At 45.5% G+C, this 26,599-nt stretch overlaps 1 protein-coding gene across 1 annotated transcript in view; it reads left to right on the top strand.

The window, feature by feature from the left end:
- The window catches only part of ARHGAP32 (Rho GTPase activating protein 32), a 157,042-nt gene that overhangs the window by 87,190 nt on the left and 43,253 nt on the right, over nucleotides 1-26,599 (top strand). The window contains 3 exon segments of the mRNA XM_075723289.1: nucleotides 4,172-4,253; nucleotides 10,637-10,687; nucleotides 13,358-13,432. Of these exon segments, the coding sequence (XP_075579404.1) occupies nucleotides 4,172-4,253; nucleotides 10,637-10,687; nucleotides 13,358-13,432 (208 nt within the window).

Here is a 26,599-nt window from a genome sequence, read left to right as displayed (position 1 = left end):
TTGATGTTACACCATTAGGTTTTGCTAGCCTATCACGATTGAAAACTAAAAGAGAAAAATTTTTGAATGAAGTTTAACCTGTACTTGACCCTGCGTCAAAACCAAAAAACAACCAAAATGTCTCAAACAACATTTCATTTGCCATTTATGTTGCTGCTACTTTCTCATTTGTTTGAATTCCCTCCTCGTACACTGAAAATTGTTAGTTACTTTGACTTTTCCCCTTAAAGCCTCGTGTATCTTCCAGTTTTAGCAGACGCTGGCATAAAAGTGAAAAAAAGATATAGTAGCTGTTGCAGAAATGTTTGCATGCAGCAGTAGCCTCTGCTTTCCTTCTTTGGTTAAGGTGTGTAGTGATTTTTTTAACCTTTCGATGACCTTGTATTTATCTAAATATACACTACCCTTGCTATTAATTTTTGTACGTTGCCAAATCCTTTAATCCTGGCTCAAGCCCTAATAGTGCCTTGCTACATCTGTTGAGATTAAGTCTTGGACTAAACTAATGTATTTATACAAAATCATGGAAAACTTTCCATGGGAGGAAAAGCAGCGTCTTTTAAGTGGGTGGGAATGAGGCACAAGTTATAGGTTATGACCCTGAAGATGATCTCCTGGGGATCTTGCAAGAAAAGTTAGAATAAATAAGTCAGAAAATGTAAGCCATCGGAACTGTTACCAGTAAATTAACAGCAAAGAGCTCGTCAACACCAGCACAAGTAAAAATTCTCTTTCCCTAAAAAATCCATTATAATTATTGGTTGTGAACGTGGCAAAAATGGTACACTGAGAACAGGTACAGTGCTTTATTTGGGAAAGGTTCTGAGATACCTAGAAGCAGTGACATAACCATCTTGGGTCTTCTTTCATTTTGAAATTCCTGTTTGGCATGGTACATTGCATCCAGAAACAGGAGAAACATTATGCTAACAATCAAAAGGCAAAGGAACTTTTGATTACAGGATGGGATTTTGGGTTGGATTTAGATCCACCATTTGTCATTATGATTAATGGAAGGTTGGTGTCCAAGTGCTTCAGGTTTCTTTACGGATCTCAGGCATAGATGTTGTGGGAAATTACAAAAAGCCCTCAGAGCGTTGAGAATGATAGAAACTATATCACTTCAGCTGCGGAGTCTCCCAAAGGCATCGTTTGTGTCATGGGGCTGAGACTTTCACTGGATATGTACATTCTTCCAAACTTAAAAATTGTCTCCTGCATCTCTTGCAGAGGAAATGTCCAAGAGAGACTCTGAGCTGTAGGAAAGTGTTTAAAAACCATATAATGTATTGTGTTTAAATACCGGTACTTTTCGTGTGTGTACTAATCGGCCTGTTTCTCAACATCTCCTAGCAGAGCAGCATCACTGAGCTGGGAGCTGCCTGATGAAGGGCCCCTGTACGTGATGCCAGTATTCGTGCTGGTTTTCTTGTGCTTATCGGCACATTTCTATCTATAAACTGCACAAAAATCACCACTACCTTATATAACGCCAGGATGCCATCTCCTTGCAAAATGCGCACACCCGGCTGGGTGAGCGGCTGGGTGAAGCCATGCATTATCTTGTGTTTTGGGTGGGTTCTGAAGTTCCGTGAGTCACTTGAGCAGAAGCGTAATGCACAGGCCAGTCTCAATTACAGGGGACCATGGATCAGAGAAGCAAGGTCTGCTCATCCATAGTGCTGCTGTTACACGTTCTGCTCCCGTGCTGTCATAGTCTTAACAACAAGCATATTCCGAGTCTTTAACATGAAGTATGGTGGATTGCAGTTTGTCCTCTTACTTGGAGAAAACGTTGCCTTGCTGGATTTTGGGTGGGGTGGGAAGGAGAAGCGGTCTGGTATTACTGGGAACTGTTGCTTCCCTTAGGGAATTTGGAATAGCTGCAAAGTCTGGAGGGTTTACCTGGACACACCATGCATGACACTAAATTGCTTGGAGGTTTATGGGTGAAAATCAGCTCGGGTAGGAAGGAGGGTTTTTTTTTTTTCCCCCCCGTGGAGACAAAAGGAAATTGTGCAAGATGAAGAACTAGAGAAGGGACCATTTGCCAGACTACAGTGCTGACTGCCTTGTGGCTCCAGTGAATTTCATAGATGTGCTGACATGACTGGCAGCGGTCCTGGCCCAGTTCTGCTCTGTAGATGAGCTTGGGGCCCATCCGCTGGCTCTCTGCCAGGCATTGTTGCAGCACTTGACCAAACGGTGGCCGCGTGAAGTGACTTGATGCTTTCAGCTGTCCAAATCACATGCCTGACACGGGACAGGAAATCCTGCTGCTGGCTTAGCCGGGGTGTCTTAGGAGGGTGGTGGTGCTTGAATTACATGTCACAATACACAAGCTGTGTTGGGTGAGGAGGTAGGATACGAGAGTGAAAATGGTCTGGAAATACGGACTAACTAAGGATAAAAGTTGCCAAAGGCTCTGGTCTGGCTTGACTTTCACCTGGGACGAGAGTAAGAAAGAAGACACTGAAGTGGAGAGAAGGTTGGGATGCTGGGAAGTATGAAAGTGCTATCTGGTCACATCTTAGCCTGAATCATTAAACAGTGAAAGCGAAACAATTTCACTTCTCCCCAGATACAGAGACCTTTGAGTGGCGTGTGAATTTCTGCAGGCACATCCTATTTCAACAACACTTTTAAGATCCTCCCCATCCTCTAGTCTTTAACCCTTACGCTGGTTTAGACAGTCTTAACCCTTACGCTGGTTTAGACAGTCTCTCCAGCATTTTGGAGTTAGAAGGGATGCAGGGAAAAACGCTGTGTTAAAGGTCAGTGCAGGAACGCTGCAAATTAGCATTGGAAAGTAATCGGTCGCAGGACCTTGCTGCGAATCGGGCACTTGGAGATGCCTTCGCTGTCGGTGACGCCGGCAGCAGAGAAGCAGCTGCGTTCAGCGGTTGTCAAAATTTATTGCATAGCACTGCTGTGTGGCAGCCCAGGGTGTGTCACTGCTTTTGAAGCATCCATCTTCGGATATTTGCTAAGGAGAGTCTTGCCTCTGGGGTTTGTTTCTGGAATATTCTTTCCGTTTCAGCTTGATTAGCAGATACACAGGTAAATCCGAACGGTTAAAGAGCTCGTGCAGCATGTTTGTCAGCTGTTCTCTCAAATCAGTTTTCAGTACTGGATATGTGGCACTACTCTCCCTTGTCCTTGGCTGAATGGGAAACTGAGGCGCAGCGGTTGCACCGGCTTGTCCGTGTTCGGAAGCAGATACGAGAGTACGCACCAGGAGTTCTGGCTCTTGTTAGAGATTTTTTTGCTCCATCGTGCCGTTCCTTCTAAAAAGACTTGTGTCTATTTCTAGTCGAATTACTGGGTTCTTACTTACAAATGTAGAACTCATTTCACTCTATGTATATTTTATTAAACCTCTTCTCAGTTCTAAGATTGAATTGAATTCAATTTAACTAAAACCACACTGAACTTTTTTTAGCGAGATTTTTAAACACGCTTAATTTGAATGCTTCCGGGGTATCACTTATTACCCACGCTCATCACACGCAGTAAGGCTAAGGACACAGTAGAGAGCTTTGTGCATTCAAAGTGTCTTCTAACTTCTCTCATGCGAGAATATGCATTTTTCTGTAGTGGGACTATACAGACATGCAAATATAGAGACCCATATTGGATTTCAGTTTCCTAAAGGAATAAAATGTTAAAGTGCTTGTGTATATAGTACTTTGACAGTGAAAAAAGGTCAAGGGTTGGTGAGGTTTGAGTGCAGATAATTGAGATGCTAAGAGCTAAAACATCTTGCTCTCTCCATTAAATTTCATGATATATACATGCGGCCAGGTGCAGGAAACCCAGCTAAACTCTTTCTGTCTCTCTCTCGAGTTCCACTTGAGATTTAAGGGTGTGTAGCACACTTGTCCTCTCCCCTCTCTGTTGCAAGCTGAGTATCTCTGTCCTGCGTACCAAGCTTAGAAAACAGACTTAACCACTGTGTTTTACAGAACTAATTATTTGGTTTGTGGAATTTTTGGCTGCATTATTTTTGAAAGATTACTACTCTTAACGCTGGTCATTTTAGGTTGGATAATGTTATGGAGCATCAGGCAAGCAGAGTTCGAGGAAAATGTTTAACAATTTCTGGTTTAACAGTTCAGATCTTAAAAACGCTACATTCAACATTCTGCCTCTCTCTCTGTTTTTACTACAGGTTGGATTTTTCCCTAGTGAGTGTGTTGAACTAATTAACGACAAAGTTCCTCAGTCCGTGACCAATTCTGTGCCAAAACCAGGTATGTGTATTAAGTTTTATGATGCAGTGAAATAAAATGGAGTTATCCTTTTGGTGTTCCATGTTTAATATCTCCTTTATATGTATCATGTTATACTCTGTGTCGATCATCCTTTATGCATACCACGGTATCCTTTCTGTGTGTTGCTCATCCGCACATTACCTCTCTCTGAATAGTTGCCACTGTTGAATGTCTTTCGTCTGCGGTGTTTTGTAAGCTAGTATCAATGTCCGTCTCCTGCATGATTTGAAAGATTTGAAGCTTGTAAGAATTTAAGATTCCTTCAGCTATCTGTAAGTAGTGATTCCATGCACCATCCCAGCTCTTGGTGTCCAGAGTGTGTTGTATGTCAAGTTTTTTTCATAGAGAACATACAGGCGACCCAAAAATATTTATGCTGACTTAGATGGAATAGATTAATTAGGTACTGGAAGCTTCTTTCTGTTTGGGATTGATGGAGAAAGTCGGATATAACAGAACTTGGAATCCTAAATGCTTCTGCTCTGGGTAGAAGCATCTACTCCATCTCCTACTGCCTTCTGCACAGTTGTGTATTGTATGAAACGCAGGCAAATTAATACCAAGCTCAGCTGATGAAAGGAAAAATAAAGAGAAAATGAGATCTGATAGAAATAGGATAGAAATTGGATAGATAGAATAGAAATAGATCCAATAGAAATTGGATCTGATGCTACTGTCATTCTAGTATACGCTGGAAGTGATTGCAGTTAGCTGTGCTCGCATAACTGAGATCTCTGCAGAATTTACTGGTGCTGAACCTTTGGTTTTATTCTTCCAATTTTTTTAAGAAAATATCTATATATTCATATATATAAAGATATATCTGTGTATCTTTTGTATCAAGAGAAGCAGTTTGAAATTGCTTTCTTAAAACATTATGCAGCCAGCAAGTTGAGCTGGAAAGCTGGTTAACTGGTGTTCTTTTCATCTATTTTCTCTATTTTAATGATGTTCCTTATCTTCTAAGATTGCTGACTCAATAGTTTAGAATAAATAGATGTGATTCAAAAGTTTGACTTTTACCAAGGGAAATGCGTTTTATCAGATCTTGTGTTACAGCTTGGAACTTTTGGTTCAGTGGTAAAAAGTCATGAACACCCTAAGCTATCCGTGCACCGCATTAATCTGCGTGCTTCAAAGAGCTGTCAGTTTAGGGCAATAGTTTTCTCAGCCATTGGTATCTCCAGCCTTTGTTATCCCTGGGAACATGCAAATGTATTTGCTAGAGTCGGTGTCACAGAGATCAGGAGCAATTCAAAGCGCTGCAGCAGGTGGTCATTCCGTAAATCCGGTATCTGCCTTTTGTTGTTTGAAGTTGATCTCTAAATACTGTGATCAGTCACTTCTCCGTACTCTGTCAGCTAAAGCATGTAGACAAGGGCAACTTGAAATCTAAATACAGGCCAGGCTGATAGATACAATCATAAGCAAGTGTTTATTATTAAATGTGGCTCAGGCAATTAAATGTCATGAGCTGCTCGCGAGTAGTTTCTTGCTATGCTTTAATGAGAGATAATGAAGCAGCATAGATTAATAGATTCTATTTGGCTTTAACAACACACTAGGGGGTGGATTTCCTCTTTCAATCCTGGGAAATGTTTTTATAAAGTTGATACCAAAAGCCCAAGTCCTGTTAGAAGTAATAAGTTGAAAGATACTGCCAAGCCATGAGGCTGTCCCTGTTGACCTTCCCTGATAGTTGTTCTATGCGTACAATAAAAGGCAAAAGGCTACTCCAGAAGAACACTAACGAGCTTTCAGACGTAAGGATTGCTGGAACGAATGTTGCAGCTGTTTCTGTAGTCCTTCCCTGCCCTTCCTTTGCACACAGAATTTATGATGCCATTTCTGTGTAGCATTATGCTTTCTATTTTTTCCACCTTGGGAAGTAACGGTACTTGTACGGTGGAGGCAGAAGCCTGGAAGACTCTTCCTCGGTTGCTGTGACTTGGAGGGAGCTAGGAGTCAGGGAGGAGGTTCCCGTAGCTAAGGCATGTTGAACGTGGTGTTGGAGAACTCAAGGAACCTGTCTGCCTGGAGGGAAAAATGATGTGAGAAATACAGAAGGGGTGAGAAGGTGAAGGGGGAGGAAGGAGTTTCAGTTTCCTGGGCTGGGTTACCACACAGCTGCACGAGCCGAATGCCTTGTCAGCACAGTCCAGCGAGGTGGCACCAGGGCAGAAATGAGTTGGAGCACCCCGAGCGGCTTAAGTAGCACTGCTGCGAAATGTGAAATTGGATCTTTCCAAGTGGTTCCTCCACAGCCTCGCTAGGAATTGCATTGTCGGGATAATGCAGAAGAGCTTGCATTTTCCTCACCCATATTCCGTGCATTTAGTGCGTTCTCATCTGTGGCTTAAAAATATCGGGTATTTCTCATACACTTAAATATCCCCATCGATTTATTTCCTCCCTTTACCTATATTTCAAACATCAGATTGGCTTTTCCCAAGGCATAAAGACTTTTCTAAAAGGAACACTTTGAGCTCTTGTCCTTACTCGACATTAGCAGGGTATTTCATCTAGAATAAATGTGAAGTTTTAGATTTGGGCTTGATAAGACATACTTATCGACATGGAAACTTTATTTTCTTTAATCAAAGTATGATGTGTAGAGCATCTAGGACATTCTGTATCTGCAGCGTAAAGCTCTTTGCCATGAAGGAATTTACAAACATAGAACTTGCGTTGTTTAATTGTCCGTAGATTTGGCTGGGTTGAGTAATCTAATGAAAAGCAGATGGAAAGCAGAGACCTTCCTGCCCTGCCTTTTTATTATTATTTATAATTAGAGGTTTTTGTTTGCAGAAGTGATGGGGACACCATTTTAATAGAACCATAAAATATTGCAATGGTCTGTAATGCAGTACAAATAATGACTGAAGTTCAAATGAAACTGAAACACGGGGAATGGGAGAGGAGGCTTGGGGTTTAAGTGCAAACTCTGCTTTTAGAAACAATATTTTCTTCGACTGTGGAAGTACACGCTTACGCCGGTAATAATGCAGCCAGTGCCTGAGATAAATGAAGGAAAATGGTATACAGGCAAACTGTCCATTTTATTCAATTCTAACAATTCAAAGTAATACAAAAGCATATTGGTTTGGTTTTGCCTTGAGTCGCCTCTGAAATATATTTGACAGTGAAGTTTGGATTGTCAAAGCTGTCGTATCCCAAAATACTGCTAGGGGAGAGCTGTGTGTATATGTGTGCGTGGACGCACACACAAGCGATCCCCTGAAAATTAAAGTCCGTTTCATTATCGCTTAACAAAAAATCATTCAGGCTTCTCCTTCTTCAAACTCTGTTCGCATGAGAAGGTCCTACAAGGAGAAGAAGGGGGCTCAGGAGGTCTTGGAAGTGACCTGTTGAGTGGTAGTTTCCCTTCAGTATTGCACTAAGCCAGGGCCCCGTTTTTTTTGTGTTCAGTGCTGCGAGAAAATGCTTTTTTTTCAGGTGGGATGCAAACTGATATCCTGACTGTTTCTGTTCATGTAAAAACCACTGTAAAGGTCCAGGAAGGTAGTGTGGGCTCACCAAATCCCAGCTTTCTAGAGCACTTGCCTGTTTTCAAAATTCTTCCTGTATTCTTACTCAGATACAATACTCTAATGATAAATTCTTAGCCTAAATTATTATATTGAATCGGTGTCTAATATTCCGTAGCTAATGCCATTTACTGACAATTTAGCTGAAATTCAGTACTAGAATAGATGGGTTCAATCCCTGCTCACTGCAGGGGGGTTGGGCTAGATGATCTCTCAAGGTCCCTTCCAACCCAAAGCATTCTATGATTCTATGATTAAAGAATAAGGAATCAGCTCGTATTTATAAAGATTTTTAAAGAGACAAAGGGTCGCATTTGAATTTTCAGTTATTTGGTGAGAAGCACATCTTTTAAATATTCATTGTGCTGCTTAGAAGAAAAAAGTTAATAGCATTTTGTTTTTTCCTTCTAAGTGACCATTTGGGAATTGCCTGTAGATTGTGGCTGTGTTTACTCTTCTCGTTCACTTCTGTTCATCTCTGGTTGGTCTTTTCTGAGATGTGTGTGTGTTCATTTTGTCCCCGCTCATCATTTTGGCATAGCTAACAGCAGCGTCTCAGCTATCTGTTTCAGTCCGTTCTTTCTCATAATGCTGGATATTTGTAGTTTAACAATATTTAAGATCACGTATCGCGCTTCACCTCGTACATGCGATTTGTTTCACGTCTTTTGCTAACAAGCAGCACCTCGCTGTGCACCAAATCCTTACTGCAGCGTGCCTTGGCATGGTGATTTGTTTGAAGGTTTCTAAACATGGTTGCTGCTGGGGAGCATCTGGTTTCAGAATAAAGATGCAGTTTGCAGTGGGACAGTTAGAGCTTAAGTGAAGAAATGGGGGATAAGAAGGTAATGTTTCCCTTTGCTTTTTTCAAAACAATGAGCATTTTTAAAACTTTGGGGGTCATTCTCACCAGATCCTCAGTCTTGCTTAGGAGAAAAGAATGAACAACCCCAGCAGCTCTGCCCAACTCCATGGAGGATTTTTCAAATTCCTGTCACGTCCATTCATTTAATTTAGATTTAACAGGTAAACGTACTCTTATGATATGCAACTAAGGACACATTAAAGGGTACTTGTTAGTATTACAAGCTGTTGTAAATGAGTAATTTCTTTTTAAGCATAAATAACAGATTAATCTGGGTCCACACGCCAAATACAGATAATCCACTGAACTTCAGGAGGATTGAAATTTAGGTCTGGATCAGGCAACAGACTGTTCTGACCTCCTGAAGACTCTGGAACAGCCCCGAATGAATTAATTTTAACTGCAAAAATGCAAACAAAGTTACATTCATTGTGTTAGAGCTGTTGCAATCGTAGCACTCTTAAGAGGTCATGCCTGGTTTGAAACAGGCTGGTTGCTAATCCCTGGACAAAAAAGATTGTGGTTTTTGTTTGGGTTTTTTTTTTAATAACTAAAAATAAAATCAGGAAGAACAAGGTGCAAACAGAACTTAAATCCTGCAGGTGCCTGGGTTGAGCAGCCATTTGACACTGAGGAGTGCATAATTTCTTAATTTGTGTTTTTATAAGGAAAATATGGAAAGATAAAATGTAAGTAATTAGTACCAGTCTCGTTAATCTTCTGTAAACAAACCAGTTGTTTGGCGTTCAACATGCAACTGTCTCATTAAAGCTAAATTAAATGAAAATTTATTGAGCCAAGACAGGTATCCGTTTCCAGCGTGGAAGCAGACAGGGAATAAACATACTAACGTGCCCAGGGCCGCCAAGTACAGTTCTTGATGGAGAAGACAAAAAATGGGCTTTCAGTATTGACAGACCTAAGGACCAATCCTTCAAGAAATCGTGTTCTCGGAGCTCTGGAGCTCAGGCAGAGCCGTGAGCGGACAAAGGTTTCAGGCTGAAAGGTCAGCAATGTGAGTGTAAAAATGACTTCTGAAGGAGACTTGCACACGTCTTTGAAACGTGCTGCAGATATTTCTCCAGGGCTCGGAAAGCCACCGTGATTCAGCCTCGTGGGCTGGGGGTTCAAATGGGGACTTCAGCAAGACAACGCCAACTTGCTTAAACCCCAGATCTGAGCTGGTCTGATCTGTGGGGAGGTTATTTCCAGGACTTTGTGTTTTCTCTCTTCCATCCAAAACAAAAAAAGCTCACACTTGGGGCTGAGGCAGCAAGAGCTAAGTCTCTGCCTGCTCTGCAATTAACGATTTACAGGAAGAACTCCTTTTGTCAGTAGGAAAAGATGGCTCTGAGACAATTTTTTTTTTTTTTGGTCTTTTTGCATAGAATGAAAAATAAGATAAAGCAGTTGTCCGCTTTAGCAGCATTACAAATGGAGGAAAGCTACATGTGTAAGCAACCGAATTACGCAAAATGTAAATTTACAAATCTGGGGGTTGTTTTCTTTTGTAAGTGGTTGGCATTGTCCATCTAGACAACGAAGTGTTACATCTTACAGCCCTCTTTCTGACTCAACAAAGTACTTAAACATGGGCTTAACCATAAACACATGCTTAGCAGACATTGGAAGTAATGCAAACAAATCCTATGCTTTGCTGTGTTGCTCAGCAGGGATGGGCCTTGTGCTAAAAGTTCAAACATGCGAAATGTTTGGGGTTTTGCGGAGCTGGGACACACTGGGTGGGGAATTCTTGGATCCTAATGGATTTCCAAAGTGGTTAGGGAATAAAGCACCAAACAACTTGAAGGATTGGGTCTGTGGTCGTATTTTGCGCTGTGCATAGCCTAGCTGAGCTTTGTATGAAATGAACCCATTTTCAATGGGTGCATGTTTTAACCAACTTTTTTTTGTTTGTTTGTTTTCTTTTTTTAATTATACCTTCCCAGTCTCCCCTGCCCACGGAGCCCGTCCAGCGTCCTGGAGCTACTTCCCCCCTTGTACGTTTTCATTTATTCCTTTTTACTTCTTTCACTCTTTCTCTCCCTGTCTCTCTCCGTGTCTCTCTTTTTTTTTTTTTTCTTGTCATGACATGCAAGTCAGTAGCACTGATGCTTTGAAGGAATTTCAGGGAAACCAAAACAAACCTTTAGTCTAAGGTGCCTTTTTAAAAGCTCTTTGGACATAAACACCACAGCAGGGAAACAAAGAACCTGATTCTAACTCTTTTCTGTGGGAGATGATAGAATAATTTTGAATCAATAAAACCATAACTGAAAGAAATTAAGTGCCAGGCAACCAAATACAAATGTCAGTTTGAAAGGAAGAGAAGTTAAAAATGGGTGATGGAGAGGAATTAAACATGGCCCTGAAAGTTTGTTAGAACTTGAAAATCTTCAGAAGCAAAGATTCCTTTTTGTTTTGGAGATCAGAAAATGCTGTTTGTGCTTAGCATCTCCCAGTGCCCAAAGTGAAGCTGTCAAGTTATGTGGGAGCGGCGTACTTATCCAGAGAGTCCTGCCTCGTGTTGCCATGGTCTTTTTTAGATCCTCCTAGTGCTAATCTAAACCTCATAGCAATAACCTAGTGTCGGTAAAATTGGAGACTGTTTCCATAGATTTAACATTTTTTACAGTAAAGGTCTCATTTACACATATCGACTCCCCCCTGGGATGTTGTTTGGCATTCACAGATCAGTCTTAAAACTGGATATGCAAGTAGTGTAGATAGATATATATATAACAAAATATATAATATGTGTGTGTATATATATACACACACGTGTATATATGCTTTCCCCATGCACGTACACACTTCCAGCCTGTTGGCATAGAGACTGTGCTGATACCCTTGTTACGTGGGGAACAAGCGTGTGGTTCCTATTCACGATACTTCCTCCAGGAGAAGAATGTTATTTGACAGCAAACTTCCTATTTCTGGTGTGAAGACTCAGCTTTCTGAGCACCTTCCTGAGCGTGTGCCAACGTTATCAAATGCTCTCCAGCCAGAAAGGTAGAGACTTCAGAGAGGAAGGGGAGAACAGGGTTTGTGTTTCAGATACGATGACGGAGAGTGCGTGTGCTGGGGCTTCTTCCACTGCACACATCCGAACCAACAGCAAGAGCCAGGGAATATTTAAACTGGGGTAGAGTTTTTAAGAATGAGGGCAAAATTTATTGCTATGACTGGCGATAGCCACTGATAAATAAATAACCTGCCAAAAATTTGGGAGGAGTCAGAATAGTGAATGCTCCTAAGATCCAAAGAGTTTCCTTTGGACATACAGGTATGGAGAAAAGATTTTTCTTAGCTTTTTCCTCTTTTATAGTCAAGTTCCTTGAATCCACGAGCCCTTCACAGATGCCACTCCTGCTAAGGGTCAGTAGCAGTTAACTTCAGATAATAAAGGCCGGGTTGGGCTTTTTGCCCTTTTTAACATGAATACAAAGAACGGCCAGATTTCTGGTTACTTAATGCAACCGGGAAGGTTAGCACTGGGAGCCGCTCTCCTTTTTAAGCTGCATGTGAGAAGGAAATGTTCAACACCAGAGCAGCTATAATATTTCTGCTCAAAGGTATAAGGCTTACTAAGTGGTTCTGCTTGTTTTTCATGTGAAATTAATTTCTTTTGACAGCCTTGTCCCTTTGTGAGTCATGTAATTGCAACAGAGACTAGAAACTTGGCTATCGCTGCGCGCAGAGCACCGCTAGAGAAATCATGTGCCACATCCCTCACATGCCTGAGCACTCCTCTGTGGTCTGCACTGGTGGTTCTTGTTTATAATATTTCTGTGTACCAAAGATCATGGTTGCACGTCTTCTGTTAGGAAGATACTTGATGCATTTTTTTGAAGTACGGAAGCTTTGAGGTCCTGTTCAGACTTTGCTGGTGTTAGGGGGAAGTTACTTTCTGGGCTCGTGATGCAGTTTTTAGGCACTAAAGTTCTGGTTTGGCCCTCAGCTTCCCCAGATAAAATGAGCCGAGATCTGAATAGGGAGGCAAGGGCTGAAATATGCTTTTGAAACTGGGGCAGAGTGCCTCTGAAAATGAGCTCTAAATCTTTAGTCTCCCAGCCATACCAAAGACAAACTGCAGCTATGCTTAAAATCACTAGGCATTTGCCAACCTAAATGGAGATCTACTTCATGTAATTTTTTTAAACTCTTTTTACAGTGAAAACTCTGTTTACGGTGATATGTGCACATAATGTGCGTGTTTGCACTGGAATTGGGAATTAGACTGCATACGCTGTGGTCACACCTGAGCCAGCTTTAAGCCCAGTTGTTCAGGTACCAGTAGCACCCACCTTCATCCTCAGCAGCTCAAGTTTTCTTGGGATTCGGGTGTTTACTCAGCTTATTTCATCTCACCTCATCTTTTTTGCTGTTCATCCTGTCAGCTTGGCGTATCACTCACTCAGACTTCTTTTTGCACACAGGCATTGCTAGTTAAGAATACTTCAGGTCTAGAGCACACCAGAGAAGCAACACCTTAGAACGCGTAACACTGAAATCTGGATTTCTCTAGCACTGTTTCTCTAATTGCTGTCTCTGCAAATTAAATTGTTAGTCTCCTGCAGTTTGTTCCAGGAGATGTTTTAACCTTGTCCTTTCTCTTGCCTTCCGTCTGTCCCTCTGCCCTCTTCCCACCTGACCTTAATTACGTGCAGATTTGGAGCTGGATAGTGTAAAGCCTGGTTCTGCGTATGTTACAGAGGCTCTGAACCAGTCCCAGCTGAGCTCAGGTAGAGCCCGTTATGTACAATTAGTCTCTCAGTGTCCTAACCAAGTCTAACACTGTACGTGATAGCAATAACCATTTACTAACACCCTAGGTTTGGTTACAGAAGCTAGATGTAGTTGAAATAGTCTGTTATTAATTTTATTTATATTAATATCCGTTGGCTAGAAAAGCCAACGCCTGATTCTACGAATCCGCCTTCTCGCAGGCAGATTTTCTGCAAGTGATTTCATTCAAGTCAGTGAGTCGGAATCTCGAGAGCACGGCTTAACAAGGCTGGGTCTTGCAGTGCGAATGCTCTGCAGTGTAAGTGGCTACGTGGCTATTAGTCTGTGTATCATAAATTAGCGTCTTTTTTTTTTTTCTCCCCAACTGCTGAATTTCTAAATATAAAGTGTTCTTCTTTTCCCAGCCTTACAATTTGTGCCTCAGAAAGATATATCCAAAGAGTGTGCCAAACCCTATCTGACCATGTTCTGGAGGAAAGAACTTGCCTGAATAAGAGAGAACAGAAATGTGGTTAAATACTATAGTTTTATGGCAACGTAAATGACCCTAATGTGTACCCAGTTGCACAGTGATAGCAGAAAACAACTGTGTTGTGTTGTCATTGTCATGACAACGTCGCTATAGCTTTTCAGAACTAACATTAGGTAAAATTAAAGTGTTCCAGGGGAACTAAGGAACTGAGATATGTCTCTGGTACATTTTCTGTACTTAAACAGTTTGATCCTCAGTTATTGAGCGGTATTTGATAACGGACGCTTCGATTTTTTTGTTTTGTTAATCAGATCTGGACTTTTGTTTTCCTGGAGCTCCTAAGTGCTTTGAAAGAAAATGTTAAGTGGAATTTTAGGAGAGACTAAGTAGCAAACCGTGTGAGTTTTGTTTTCCAGCAGGCTAGGTCAGGGCTTTACAGGAAGGCAGGCAACGTGCGGTATTTCTTGCAAAGTGTTCAGGCAACATGTTGTCCTCTTGTGTCCCTCTGTTTCATCTCGTCCCTTTGCGCTGAGGTTGAAGTGAATTTGCAGGGTAACTGTACCTTTCACAGAGCTCATCCCAAACTATTCTTCAGGTAAAATGAATAGGTTAATGGGTGTTTGATATTGAAGTGATGCAATAAATACAGCCAGTCGGAGCTCACTTGGGTCCTGCTGTCCACAACGCTGGTGTTATGTTTCACTTTATAAAGCAGGCTAATGTTTGTGCAATTCAGTGATTTGAAGCGCTTGGTAAGTGGCAGGCATCTTTTCTAATTGTATTTCATCTGATTGCAAATCTTCTTGTGGTTGCCTGTGTGTAAAGCTCTGCCTCTGCTGAAATCCTTGTCTGTATTTCCATTGTTACCTTCTAAAGTCACCAAAGGCAGATTGATTTTTTTAACTAGGCTTTAAGGATTTATTTTACTCCTGTAATAAGTGTTGTATGCTTCCTTAAAAAAAAAAAAAAGCTTTTTTTTAGCAGTATTATTTTGCTGGTAGTTTGCATCTTGGATACATTAGGAATGCCAAACTTAGTCTCCCATAATTATGTTGCATTGCTTGCTTTCAGTGCAGTGAATTCTGATAAAGTGCTTATTTCATCTGAATTGCTCCAGTAATTACCTGTTTTTAGGAGAAAGGGATTTATTGCCGTGACTGCCCAGGACTGCGCACAGCTATAAGATGTGCTATTGCAGTGGTTAGTCTTTTTAGGTCTTTAAATTTGTGTACAGAATTGAAGTACAAATCAAAACTGCAGCAGCCTTTTCCTGTTAGTTTTTCATTCCCTTGGAGTCTTCCTTTCTCTTTGCTCTCCCTCCCTTGTTTCAAGCGATTCTTCCCCCTTCTTTTTTTTCCTTCCCATTTTTTGGCAGAAATAGAAAGGGACGAGAACTGTGGGCTGATCTGTGGAAACGCTGCTATATACAGGATTCATCTGGTCTCCTATGAAAGTCGCACCATAAAAGCTGTGATTCTGCCGGAAAGTATGAGTTTGAGAGAACAGCTCCCTAGAGCCTGTGTGCTAGGAAGAGATACTGGGAGAAACCGGGAATTCTAGATTCTGTGTTCATTGGCCAAGTATGCATGGGCATCCCAACAGCAGCCACGTGTGTCCTGCCCCAGGTACTGAAGAGTCACTCTTCAACCCTGTCTGGGGGAGAGAATTTGGCTAAAGTCAAATTTTGCTTCAGCAAGCCAAGCGTCATCAGGCTGTGTTTTGTTTTGCTTTTTCAGCAGTAGTTTGGGAGAAGGAACCAGGCAGGCCTCTGTATCGGGGTCTGCTGCTCCAACGCTTTCCCCAGACAGCATTCCCAGTGCGATTTGTACAGCCGAAGCTGTGAACGATCTAAAAGCCCCATATCCCTTTTGCAAGGGGGCAAGGTTTTGGTATGTTTTCCTCTAGAGCTGCATGAAAAGCCACCTGAGGATTACTGAGGTTGCTCCCTTCCTATCATTTTATAGAATCATAGAATTGTTTAGGTTGGAAAAGACCTTTAAGATCATCCAGTCCAACCATTTTAGGAAGCTGCAAGAGATTTGCAGGTAGATACGGATGCAGATGCCAATGAATAGCAGTTTTGGGAGTCCTCTACCAAACTGGGACAAGCAGTGGATTTACATGGAGTGTAAAAAAAAGTCCTCAAAGTTAAAAAGTGTCAAATACATTTTCTGCACACTGCAATGAACCTCTGACTATGAGAACATATTTTTATATGTAACTTGCTTTTGAATTTAGCCTTCAGTGGCAAATCTGAAATACTTTTCCTGTCCACCTAAATGAAATCTGTAAATCTTGGCTAGTTCATAAGTGAGAGACGAGCAAGAATTTTGAGTATTTCACATGAGTTCCTAAGCATACATAGCATTAGGAAGTCAATGTATTTTTTTCTTCCTTCTTAATCCTTTAATCCTTTAACAGTGCAGATGTTTTCTGACAGCAGGAGGAAGAACCGAGCGTGCATTTCGGCAGTATTTTTTAAGCACCCACAGTTGTGTTTCTTACCCACAGACTCTATGGAGTTTTAGGTAATGTTTGTAGCGGATGCAGTATTTGCAGTCTGAACCAACGCATATTTTTGTAACATTTCCTAGGTTCCATGGAAACGCGTTTTCATGGGTGTCAGGTATTTGTGAGTAAATTGGTTGACGATTTCTTCAAGAGGCCCGGATTTGAAAGCATGGAGTTTTCCCTGCAGAAGAGAAGGGATTTGGGTATTACTGCTGTGTCTGAAGGGTCCGGGGGAGGCAGGGTCAGAAGCGGAGGGAGCTTGACAGGGCAGGAGGCTCTGTGGTTTGGGGGAGGACCGGGAGAGAAGTCTGGACTAAACCAAAAGGGCGTCTGCGGGCTCTAGGGACCCGGGGTGAGGAGAAGGATGCAGTTTGGTTCTGCTGTTTCGTTTATATCTTTTCTTTTTTCTTTTTTAGCTGAAGTAAAAAGAGAGTTTTCTAATCTGTTACAAGACCTGCTTGTCTAAGCCCTCCCAACCCCCAAGAAGGGGAGCCTTTGTAATTTCAGAAACAAATCTCAGGTGTGCAAAGCAAGTAGTTTAGAGGGATAAGTTATTGCACATGAGCGTTGCCTTGGCCCCTGTGTAATCACTTGCACAAGTGCAAACTGAGTGGAAAAGGTGATTGCTCTGGTGACCTTTTGGCTCCTTTGTACAGGATCAGTAACGGTGCAGGGCATCAGTGAACCAGGCCTCTTGTCTCCAAGCTCAGGCCAGATTTAGAATCATGGAATCATCGAATCATTTAGGTTGGAAAAGACCTTTCAGATCATCCAGTCCAACCATTAACCTCACACTGCCAAGTCCTTCACTGAACCAATTAAGGGCAGAGTAGCAATTTCATGTTTCCTGCCTTGGTGGCTGGATTATTTATAATGAAAGTAAAACTAGGAATCATTAAGGTTGGAAAGGACCTCTAAGATCATCAGTCCAACCATCAACCCAGCACCCCCATGCCCACTAAACCATGTCCCCAAGTGCCACCTCTGCCCGTTGTTTGAACCCCTCCAGGGATGGGGACTCCCCCACCTCTCTGGGCAGCCTGTTCCAATGCCTGACCACCCTTTCCGAGAAGAAATTTTAACTAATATCCAATCTAAACCTCCCCTGGTGCAGCTTGAGCCCATTTCCTCTCATCTTATCTCTTGTTACTTGGGAGAAGAGCCCAACACCCCCCTCCCTGCCCCCTCCTGCCAGGAGCTGCAGAGCGATGAGGTCTCCCCTCAGCCTCCTCTTCTCCAGGCTGAACACCCCCAGCTCCCTCAGCCGCTCCTCATAAGACCCTGTCCCAGCTTTGTTGCCCTTCTAGACCTTCTAATTGGTATTAATGTTTTTCCTGGCGTAGCTGAGTCTGCTGTAAGTATGAAAAAGATCGCACCCAGAGCTGACACAGCTTACCTGCCAAAAAAAATACCAAAACCCTAAACCCAACAAAAGCACCTTAAACACCCAGTCGGGGTGTAGGCACAGCTGTCCTGGCAGAAGAGCCCTTTTGTCAGCTTCGGCTCTGTCAAGGGGAGTAGCAGAGCCCTGCCAGCTGAGAAGCATCTTCTGTCAGCACATCCTGCATCTCCACTGGGAGGCACTGCCGGTGTCATTACAGCGCTGGAAATCAGCCTCCAGTCTCCTGAAGTCACAGGGAAATGCCTGAAACACAGGTAGAAGGAAGAGACAGATTAATTTCTCTGTTCCCTGTAGTGCAATTTCTTCCTTGTGCGTGGTCGCTCATAGCCTCTGAGGCTTTCTGAAGAAGTTGAACCCATAGACAGTAGCTTCAGGCTTCCTGCATTTCGACAGGTAATTTTGTGGCAAGTCTTGGCCATGTTTCCCGGGGAATTTTAATTGGAAAAGAGAACGAACAAGCGTGGTGTACGGATCTGCACGCAGTCTGTACACATCAGAAATAATTACATAGATCTGTGTACTGTGTAGGGAAGAAAGAGATGTATTAGTGTTTCTGTTACGGAAACATTCACGGCGTTTGGGGCTGGCATGCTTAACTTTTTTGGAGAGGTAGAATCCACCGAAATAGGATGACTGCTTGTGAAGTAAAGTGGTAAAACCTGGCTGAGTGCAGGGGTGTTGGAGGCACCCATGTACTATTAATAAGGCCAGCTTTCTTTTCACATGTTCTGTGCTGTTTTCTCACTCTGCCTGCTCTCCACTTAGTTCAGGTTGGGGGGCTTTGTTATTTTTAAACTAGATATTTTTTCCTTTCTCACAAGCTCTGTCAAAATGGGACTTGACTCTAATAATAGTTGGCTTGAGCAAAACTCCGCAGTTATGCTAAGAGCTTTGAAATCATGGGAAAAGGTAGTTTGTTCTGCTCTGCTTTTCGTCTTCTTTTCTCCTGACTAATTCTGTAAATTAGTGTGGGAGCCACGTTGTGGCTTAGAAATATGTTCAGGCAGCTTGAACCTTAGATGATAGCACATAGCTCTGATCTCTCCTTGCACTGGCATATGGATTTATCAAGGGTCATGCCCGTGCCTATCTCAAATCTCCAATTAAAACCTGGTCCTGGTAGGGTCACAGAGGCTGAGCAGCTCCACCATCACCTCTCTATGCAAAGGAGCGGTGCTTGGGCTCTGACTCCATCTGGCTGTCGCTCCGATGCCCGTAGGGATCGGTGATGTTGCTACATTGGCAAGAAAGTGTCTGTGTGAAACGATAAATTAATGTTAAAAGTGAGTGGAGCTGGAGAATGGATGCTGGCAGATCCATAATGCGTGTTTGGCTTTCTCAGAAGGTCTTAGTTTGGGCACAGCTGTGGTGTATGTTTGGGAGGGTCCTTAAGTGAACACGTAGAAATGCCGTGTTGTCCGCTGCTCGGAGAAGATCGGCGGCATGTTTCCACCAGAAATCCCACGCAGGCAGCCGAGGCAAGACTGCTCCTCTGCCCCTCTCTGTCTCTCCATCTCTCTCTGTCCTCCCTCCTTTTCTTCCTCTCTCCCTGGTAGTGAATTTAACTGCTGCGAACTGCAGATTATAACATTACTCTGGCCTTTAGGACTTGCTTCGCTAGCTCATGAATCAGCCTCTGTCTGTGATTAATTCAGAAGACTTTGCTGATCTGAAGTTTCATCTGCCGGATTTCATTTAAGAGCTTGTGTCAGTGCCGAGCTCATTCTTCTTCGGCGTTTAATCCTGTAACTGCAGTGGGAAGCTTGCATCAAATTCTTTGACTTGTTCTCATGGGAACTTGCTTTTGCTAAAGGAAAGGCAAGTGAAAGTCCTCTGTTATCCGCTTGGCTACGTATTACATCATTCCTAACTGGGTTTTTACCTTTGTAAATGGAATATTTGGAATATTTTTCTTGCAAACCTGGACAGCCATGGCAGACCATGGCTATGTCCACCAACAGAGCAAGTCACCACGTGATTGTCCAGGTACTCCGTGACATGAGATGCCTTTACGGTGAACCTGGTGTCTGTGAGCGCTGTGAATCAGATCAAATCATTTTGAGGTTATCCCCTGGCAGTCTATTGCATGGTGTGCTGTTCCCTTGAGGGTTTTTTTTTAATCTCCCACTCTGCTTTCATCTATAACCTTTGTTTCTCCCCAAACCCTCTTTTTTTTAAAAAAAAAAGGGGGGGGGGGTGTTGTTTCTTTGGGGGGATTCTTTTTTTGTGTTTTGAGAGTATTTGATTGCAGGATAAATCTAGCTCAGTAAGAAGCAACACTGAAAAATACTGGCTGCCTAACTTCTAATAATGGCTTGAAGCTTCCTTCAGTGGTTAAATTTGCAAAACCAGAAAATGGAAGAAGCTACGGGGTATATTAGTAACATTTTTTTAGGTTACTCTGCCTTCCCAGTGCTTCTGTCTGAAATAACTTTCGGAGGATAGGTTAAACTTCAGAATGCTTCAAGGACTGAATTTGTGACAAGCGTGTGGATGGAGCCTTTTTGTCTGTGATTTCAAATGCTGGGCTTGTTAGCTGTGTTGAAATGCTAGACGGTCGTTATCTACCTCTTCTGCTCCTCTGCCAGCTGATGAACACGTAAGTGGCGTAACAAGTGTTCAGTGTTTTTCTTTACAGGAAACAAAGTGCGGGTGGGGGAAAGGTGTGCCATTGTACACCGGGTAGGAAAATACCTCCTCAAGCACCGTTGAGCATCAGAGCCATTGGTAATTGGTATTACCAATTTTCAAAGGTAATACCCACATCTGAGGTTAAGGGAGCTCTGTATTACTGGTGACGCAGCTGTTCTAGTCTTGCTCTGATTACCAAAACCAGGATTGTGCGATCCCCGGCCCTGGTTTGAAACTCTGCACCAGCAAACTGCGCGAACCGGCACAGTTTGTCACAACGTGGTTAATCGGCCTGCCCAAGCCTGGCCTACATTAAAAAATAAACCCCCCAAAAATTATGTAGGGACCATATAACACATCCTGGCAGTTTTGGAGTAGCTGATACTACTCTGCAGTCCTGTATACTGGTTTGCTACTGTGAATTGTCGTATGCATTTTGCAGGTAAATTTTGACTAGCGTTGCTTCTGTTGCGTTCATTCCCCATTTGTGTTGGGATTTTACCAACTTCTATCAATGGATTCGATAGGAAGAGCGTTCCTGGAATGGCGAGTTGCTACCAGGCGGAAGGTTTTGTATTCAGAATTGTACATGAGCACCTATAAAACCGGATTTAGGAGTCATGCTTGGCTGCTAAGGAAAAAAGTAATGTGATAGTTTGATCGTTGTCCAAGCAAAACGATTCCAGTAATAAATACCAAGTATAATAAGTAGCTGGAGAACAAGCATTATTTGGAGATATGAGTCAGCAAATGATTTTGAAAGTAACACATTTGCTTGTGGAGAAACTGTGAACACCAAAAGAAATGAGTTTTACCCTCCTGATCATCAAGATGTCTGCATAAATAGAAGCGGATTCCTCTTTAATCCTTCTGACCCCGAGGTCGTCCGGCTTGTCTAGTGAGCCCACATTTTAAAGTGTGTGACAGCGATTACTGAGATTGATAAACTGCGTCGCCCCCTCGCATGAACTGAGGAGCTCGGGGTCAGCGTGGTTAAAGAAAACAGCAGCAGTATTTATTCCTCAAGCATGCCATCAACGCAGGTAACGCCACCAGCTTCGCCGGCACTAGAAAAAGGCTGGAAGGCTTGGCTGAAGTTTTCTGCGACCCTCTCGGCTTTTGTCCCGGCGGCTGGGTGCTGGCCGAGCAGGGATGCCGTAGCTGGTGGTAAAGTCAAGTTACGGCGCGTTGGGCTTTCCGCTCTGGAGCGTGGTGTGCTGATACAGTTGTTTTTTTGGAGCTGGGCTGGAAACTGTGCCGCTGTACAATGATCCGTGTCGTTTTGCTTTGTTTTTTAAATAGCAGAGAATTTTTGATTGAGTTTGTTTTCAGTGATCTGATCAATGCAGCCACCAACTGTGCTGCTTAATAGCCGCTGAGAGCGGGAGGGGGCATAACTTCTTTAGCAGTGTAATTAGATTAACAGCGCGGACACCCCGGGCGCAAAGCGTCTCTGCTGTCCCCAGAGCCCCGGGGCCGACGGGGCTCACGTGCGCGCGGCCCAGCCCGTGTCCAGTCTGCAAGTTTGGACCCGCTTCCATCGAAGCATTCCAGCATGCTCAAGGTCTCTGCCGTCCTTTTGGATGTGCTGAGACAGCCTTTTAGCATGGACTTGAGGATCTGCAGCGTGAGCGGTGAGTGAGACCTGCGCCGAAACGATGGTGCAGGCGCACCCCTAAGCTCTGCAGTCCTTATGGAATCGGGCTTGGTGTTCCTCTGTAGTTTTCGGGGTGTGAAGGTGCGCTTTAGCTCTCTGCAGGGAATGAGAAAGCTGTGGAGAAACTTGAGCGAAGCTCTCCGGGCCCCCTTCTTTGCGCCGGTGTTTTCCTAGAGGTGCTCACGAGCTAGATGAGGATGGCGAGCCCGGTCGCAGCCTGATAGCAGAGGTTGACGAGAGGTCGTGGGTCGCTTTGAGAAAAACCAGAGCTCTGACATTCCCCAGACACAGCCGTGGTTTGCTTTCCCTCCCTTTCGGATCCTCTGCCCTTTGTCCGCTGGTGGAGCGGGGACGGCTGCCTGGCCGGGGTCCAAAGGGAGGTGCGGTGGTGGCCTTGCAGGGGCCGGCGAGGAGGGGAGGGCAGGGACAGGCGGCCATTGAGGGGACAGGCGGCCCTTGCAGGGGACAGGTGATGAGGGGAGGGCAGGGGACAGGCGGCCCTGGCAGGGCGAGGCAAGGCAGGGAGGGCAGGGGCCAGCGGCTCTTGCAGGGACAGGCGGCCATTGAGGGGACAGGCGGGGAGGGCAGGGGACAGGCGGCCATTGAGGGGACTGGCAAGGCGGGGAGGGCAGGGGCCGGCAGCCCTTGCAGGGCCAGGTGATCCCTGAGGGGACAGGCGGGGAGGGCAGGGGACCGGCGGCCCTTGCGGGGACAAGCGATCCCTGAGGGGACAGGGAGGGGAGAGCAGGGAACAGGCGGCCCTGGCAGGGACAGGTGGTCTGTGAGGGGACAGGCGAGGCAGGGAGGGCAGGGGACCGGCGGCCCTGGCAGAAACAGGCGATCCGTGAGGGGACAGGCAAGGAGGGCAGGGGACAGGCGGCCCTTGAGGGGGACAGGCGGCCCTTGAGGGGGACAGGCGAGGCGGGGGGAGCAGGGACCGGCGGCCCTTGAGGGGACAGGCAAGGTGGGGAGGGCAGGGTCCGGCAGCCCTTGAAGGGACAGGCACCGGTGAGGGGACAGGCGGGGAGAGCAGGGGACAGGCGGCCCTTGAGGGGCCAGGCGAGGCGGGGAGGGCAGGGTCCGGCAGCCCTGGCAGGGACAGGCAATCCTTGAGGGGACAGGCGGGGAGGGCAGGGGACAGGCAGCCCTTGAGGGGCCAGGCGAGGCGGGGAGGGCAGGGGACCGGCGGCCCTGGCAGAAACAGGCGATCCGTGAGGGGACAGGGGGCCCGTGAGGGGCCAGGCGAGGCGGGCAGGGCAGTGTCCGGCGGCCCTGGCAGGGACAGGCGGCCCTTGAGGGGCCAGGCGAGGCGGGGAGGGCAGGGGACCGGCGGCCCTGGCAGGGACAGGCAGCCCTTGAGGGGACAGGGCGCCCGTGAGGGGCCAGGCGAGGCGGGCAGGGCAGTGTCCGGCGCCCCCGGCCCGGCCGCGGCCCGCAGGTGCGTTGGGCCCCGGCGCTCCCCGGGCTGGGCCCGCCGGCCGCGGGGAGGCCGGGCCCGTGGGGCCGGCGGCCCGGCTGGAGGCACCTGCGGGAGGTGGAGCGGGGCCGGGGAGGAGCCGCAGAGCCGGCGTGCACCTCCCGGGCCGAGCCGCGCTGCCGCCGCGCCGTGCGGGGGGCCGGGCCGCCGCCTCCCGCCCCGCCCGCCGCCGGCCCCCTCCTCGGGCAGGGGCGGGCCGAGCCGCGCCGGGGACCCCCGGCCTCGCCCGTGGGCTTGGGGAGCTGCGCGGGGACCGGCGGAGAGGCGTCCTGGCCCGGGGCGAGGCGGGGAAGGTAAGGCAGCTCTCCTCCTCCTTGGGGGTTTTTTGTTATTTCCCCCCCTCGCATTAGCGTCTTTCTTATGTAAGACTCGCGGCGTATTTTTAGGTTCCCGAGCCCACTTGTTGCTTAGTAACTTGCCAGCTGTTTAATTTGCAGTTTATGGAGAACTAATGTCTTTGAATGAAGATTTTTCTTGGCGCGTACTGGGGTGCCCGAGCTGGGCACGGCGGTGCCGGGCTGGGCTGCGAGGTGTCCTGGAGCACTGGTCTTACGCAGGGGCAACGCCATCGAGCTTCTGAAATGACTTCTGCTGTGGAGGGGCAGCCTGGCATCACGCTTTTTAGCCAGATCCATGGGATCACAGCTTTTTAGCCAGATCCATGGGATCACAGCTTTTAGCCAGATCGGTGGGATCACGTTTTTAGCCAGATGGAAAAAATACCTGATACTCGGCAATTTCCAGTGACGCTCTCTCACCTGACACCGGGGCTGCTGGTTGCCGGCCCGTTTGTTTCTGCTGTGAGAGAAGATCCTCAGGGATCTGTGCCCTTGGGCAGGTTGCCTGGCTCGATGGTCGGCTTCTCTTGCCAACTCAAGGCTGATTAACACCACATACTTCCCCCCCACCCTGCTTGCTAATTGTTTTACTTCTGTTTCCCTTTTACTAATCTCTGACTTCAGGTTTCTATTGCGCCTTTCTGCTCGCTAGGTCCGTAGTTGTAAACTGTTTTATTGTACTTAGTCTAGGGTCATGGGTGTGTAGCAAGCCGGAGCTTGTTAAAGACAGCCTCTTTCATGTGTGGGGTGATTTGTGCAAGGATTCCCACCCAAAGCCCGGGGGAGAAGGAATTTCAGCTTGCAGGCCCCCTCCTGCGCACTCAAGTATGCCCGCATGGTCCTTGGGGTTGCGGAGATGTGAGATCAGTGCTTCCTGCTCAGATTTTATACCTAGCCCCCAAAGAGGCAGCTGACAGATGGGAATGTCTAGAATCTGAATTTCAATAGATTTTTGCATATCACTTTATCTTTTTGTTTTCCCTTCCTCCCCAGACTGGCACTCGGGAGGACAAGGGATGCATTCCTAAGTGTTAATATTATTGATGCTGTTGTTCAGGAGAAGGGGGCTTCCTGTTTAAAAATGCTAGTCCTTTGTTTGCTGGAGCCCCAGGGCAGTGAATGCACAGTCTGAGAAATAAAATTCCCAGGCAGAGCAGTTACCGTGATCATAGTAGACGCTTTGCAAGTAGCCACGGCTCGTCTGTTCATATTTGTTCAGAAAACCTCCTAGAAGCGATAGTCTGTTTTAAGGATTAAATGCCCTGCAAGGAGCTTATTATTTATGACAGAGAAGACGGGAGGCCTTCCCTTTCCACTCTTCCCTGACCTCCTTTGTTCTGGGCACCACACAGGCACGATAAAAGAGTCTCGTTTGAAATCAAAGCTCTGGACTGGTAAGATAAAGGAAAAGAATAAAGCAGGCGAAACAATACAATATCTGCATTCCTAAGTCTTAGAAAGCAGATTTAGTTCATCGCAAATCCCCAAACGTATTGGGCCCAGTTTTCATTTTCAGTGAAGCCTTTTTGCACGTCTTTAGCTGCGTAAGGAGGATGTATGGGAAGGTGTCATTTTCATCCTCTGTAAAGCTATTGTATCCCGCCAGCGCTGTATAAAGGGACTGTAATGTGAATGGGGCTCGTGTCCGTTGTCGTCAGTATTGTTTCCACTCCAGGTGAAGGGGAATTCTGCTTCCAAAGGCAAAATCATCTCAGGGCTTAATGCAGGTGTTAATAGCCAAAGCATAAATGATTTAGAAGGTCAGGGTTGTAAACGGAAAAAGAAGCAGAACGATATCAGTCTTGGAAGAGTAGGTTACTGTAATTTGAAAGTAACTGCTCTGGGCTGTAAACAGCTGCCCTCTGGCTAGTGAAAATGGAGATAGGCATCTTTCATGAAGGGATTGGGAGAGCGGCAGCAAAGTTACTTGTCATACTGGGAGTACCGCATACTTCAGAAGAGTCTGTACGCTGAGGATTGAAGTAACGGCTGTGCCGCGTGGTTTAAGAAAAGGGAGGGAGTGTGCTTTGACCTGAGTCTCCTTATTCCAGATGGATCGCTCATGTCCCTTCCTGATGGAATAAAAAGGGTCCTTCCCAGTGTCTTCCCAAGGCCTTGCATAAGAGCAAACACCCTCTCACTCCAGGATTGGGCTCCATCTGCCAAACTCCTAATTATTCCACTTTTGTGCTTTGTTGATTCATGTCAGATCTTTTTTCATTGCTCGCCTCCTCCCACCACCCAAGCTGGAGCACGCTGCCATGCAAAACTGGAGTAACTTGACTGCCGCAGTCACGCCGGTTATCCTGGTTTAGCCGATGTCAGGACTGGGCTGAAGGGTTATTTGTGTTTGAATGACTAGGGAAAGCTCTGGGCTGCGTGCAGGGGTCCAAATATTTGATGTTATTCAGGGTTGGCTTGGGTTAGCGTCAGGTTTTTGGAAAATCTCCTGCAGCACTCTACCATTTGTAGCAGAAGTAGAAATAGCGTGGGTGAGGCTCGAGCAGCTGTGCTGCAACTTCATTTAGACCATTTTGAAGCCTTTTGGTCAAGGAAGGATACTGCATGCAGCATGCAGCTGGTGTTTGAAAAAGGGAGGGCAAAGGCAGTTTGCCTTCAAATAAGTGTGAGTTTGAGAATGGTTGAGTCTTGACTTCTCTGAAGCCATGGCCACT

Source organism: Pelecanus crispus, chromosome 19 (assembly GCF_030463565.1).
Source record: "Pelecanus crispus isolate bPelCri1 chromosome 19, bPelCri1.pri, whole genome shotgun sequence".
Classification (NCBI taxonomy): domain Eukaryota; kingdom Metazoa; phylum Chordata; class Aves; order Pelecaniformes; family Pelecanidae; genus Pelecanus; species Pelecanus crispus.
The sequence above is the reverse complement of the archived record's forward strand: the minus strand, read 5'-3'. Positions and strand labels throughout refer to the sequence as shown.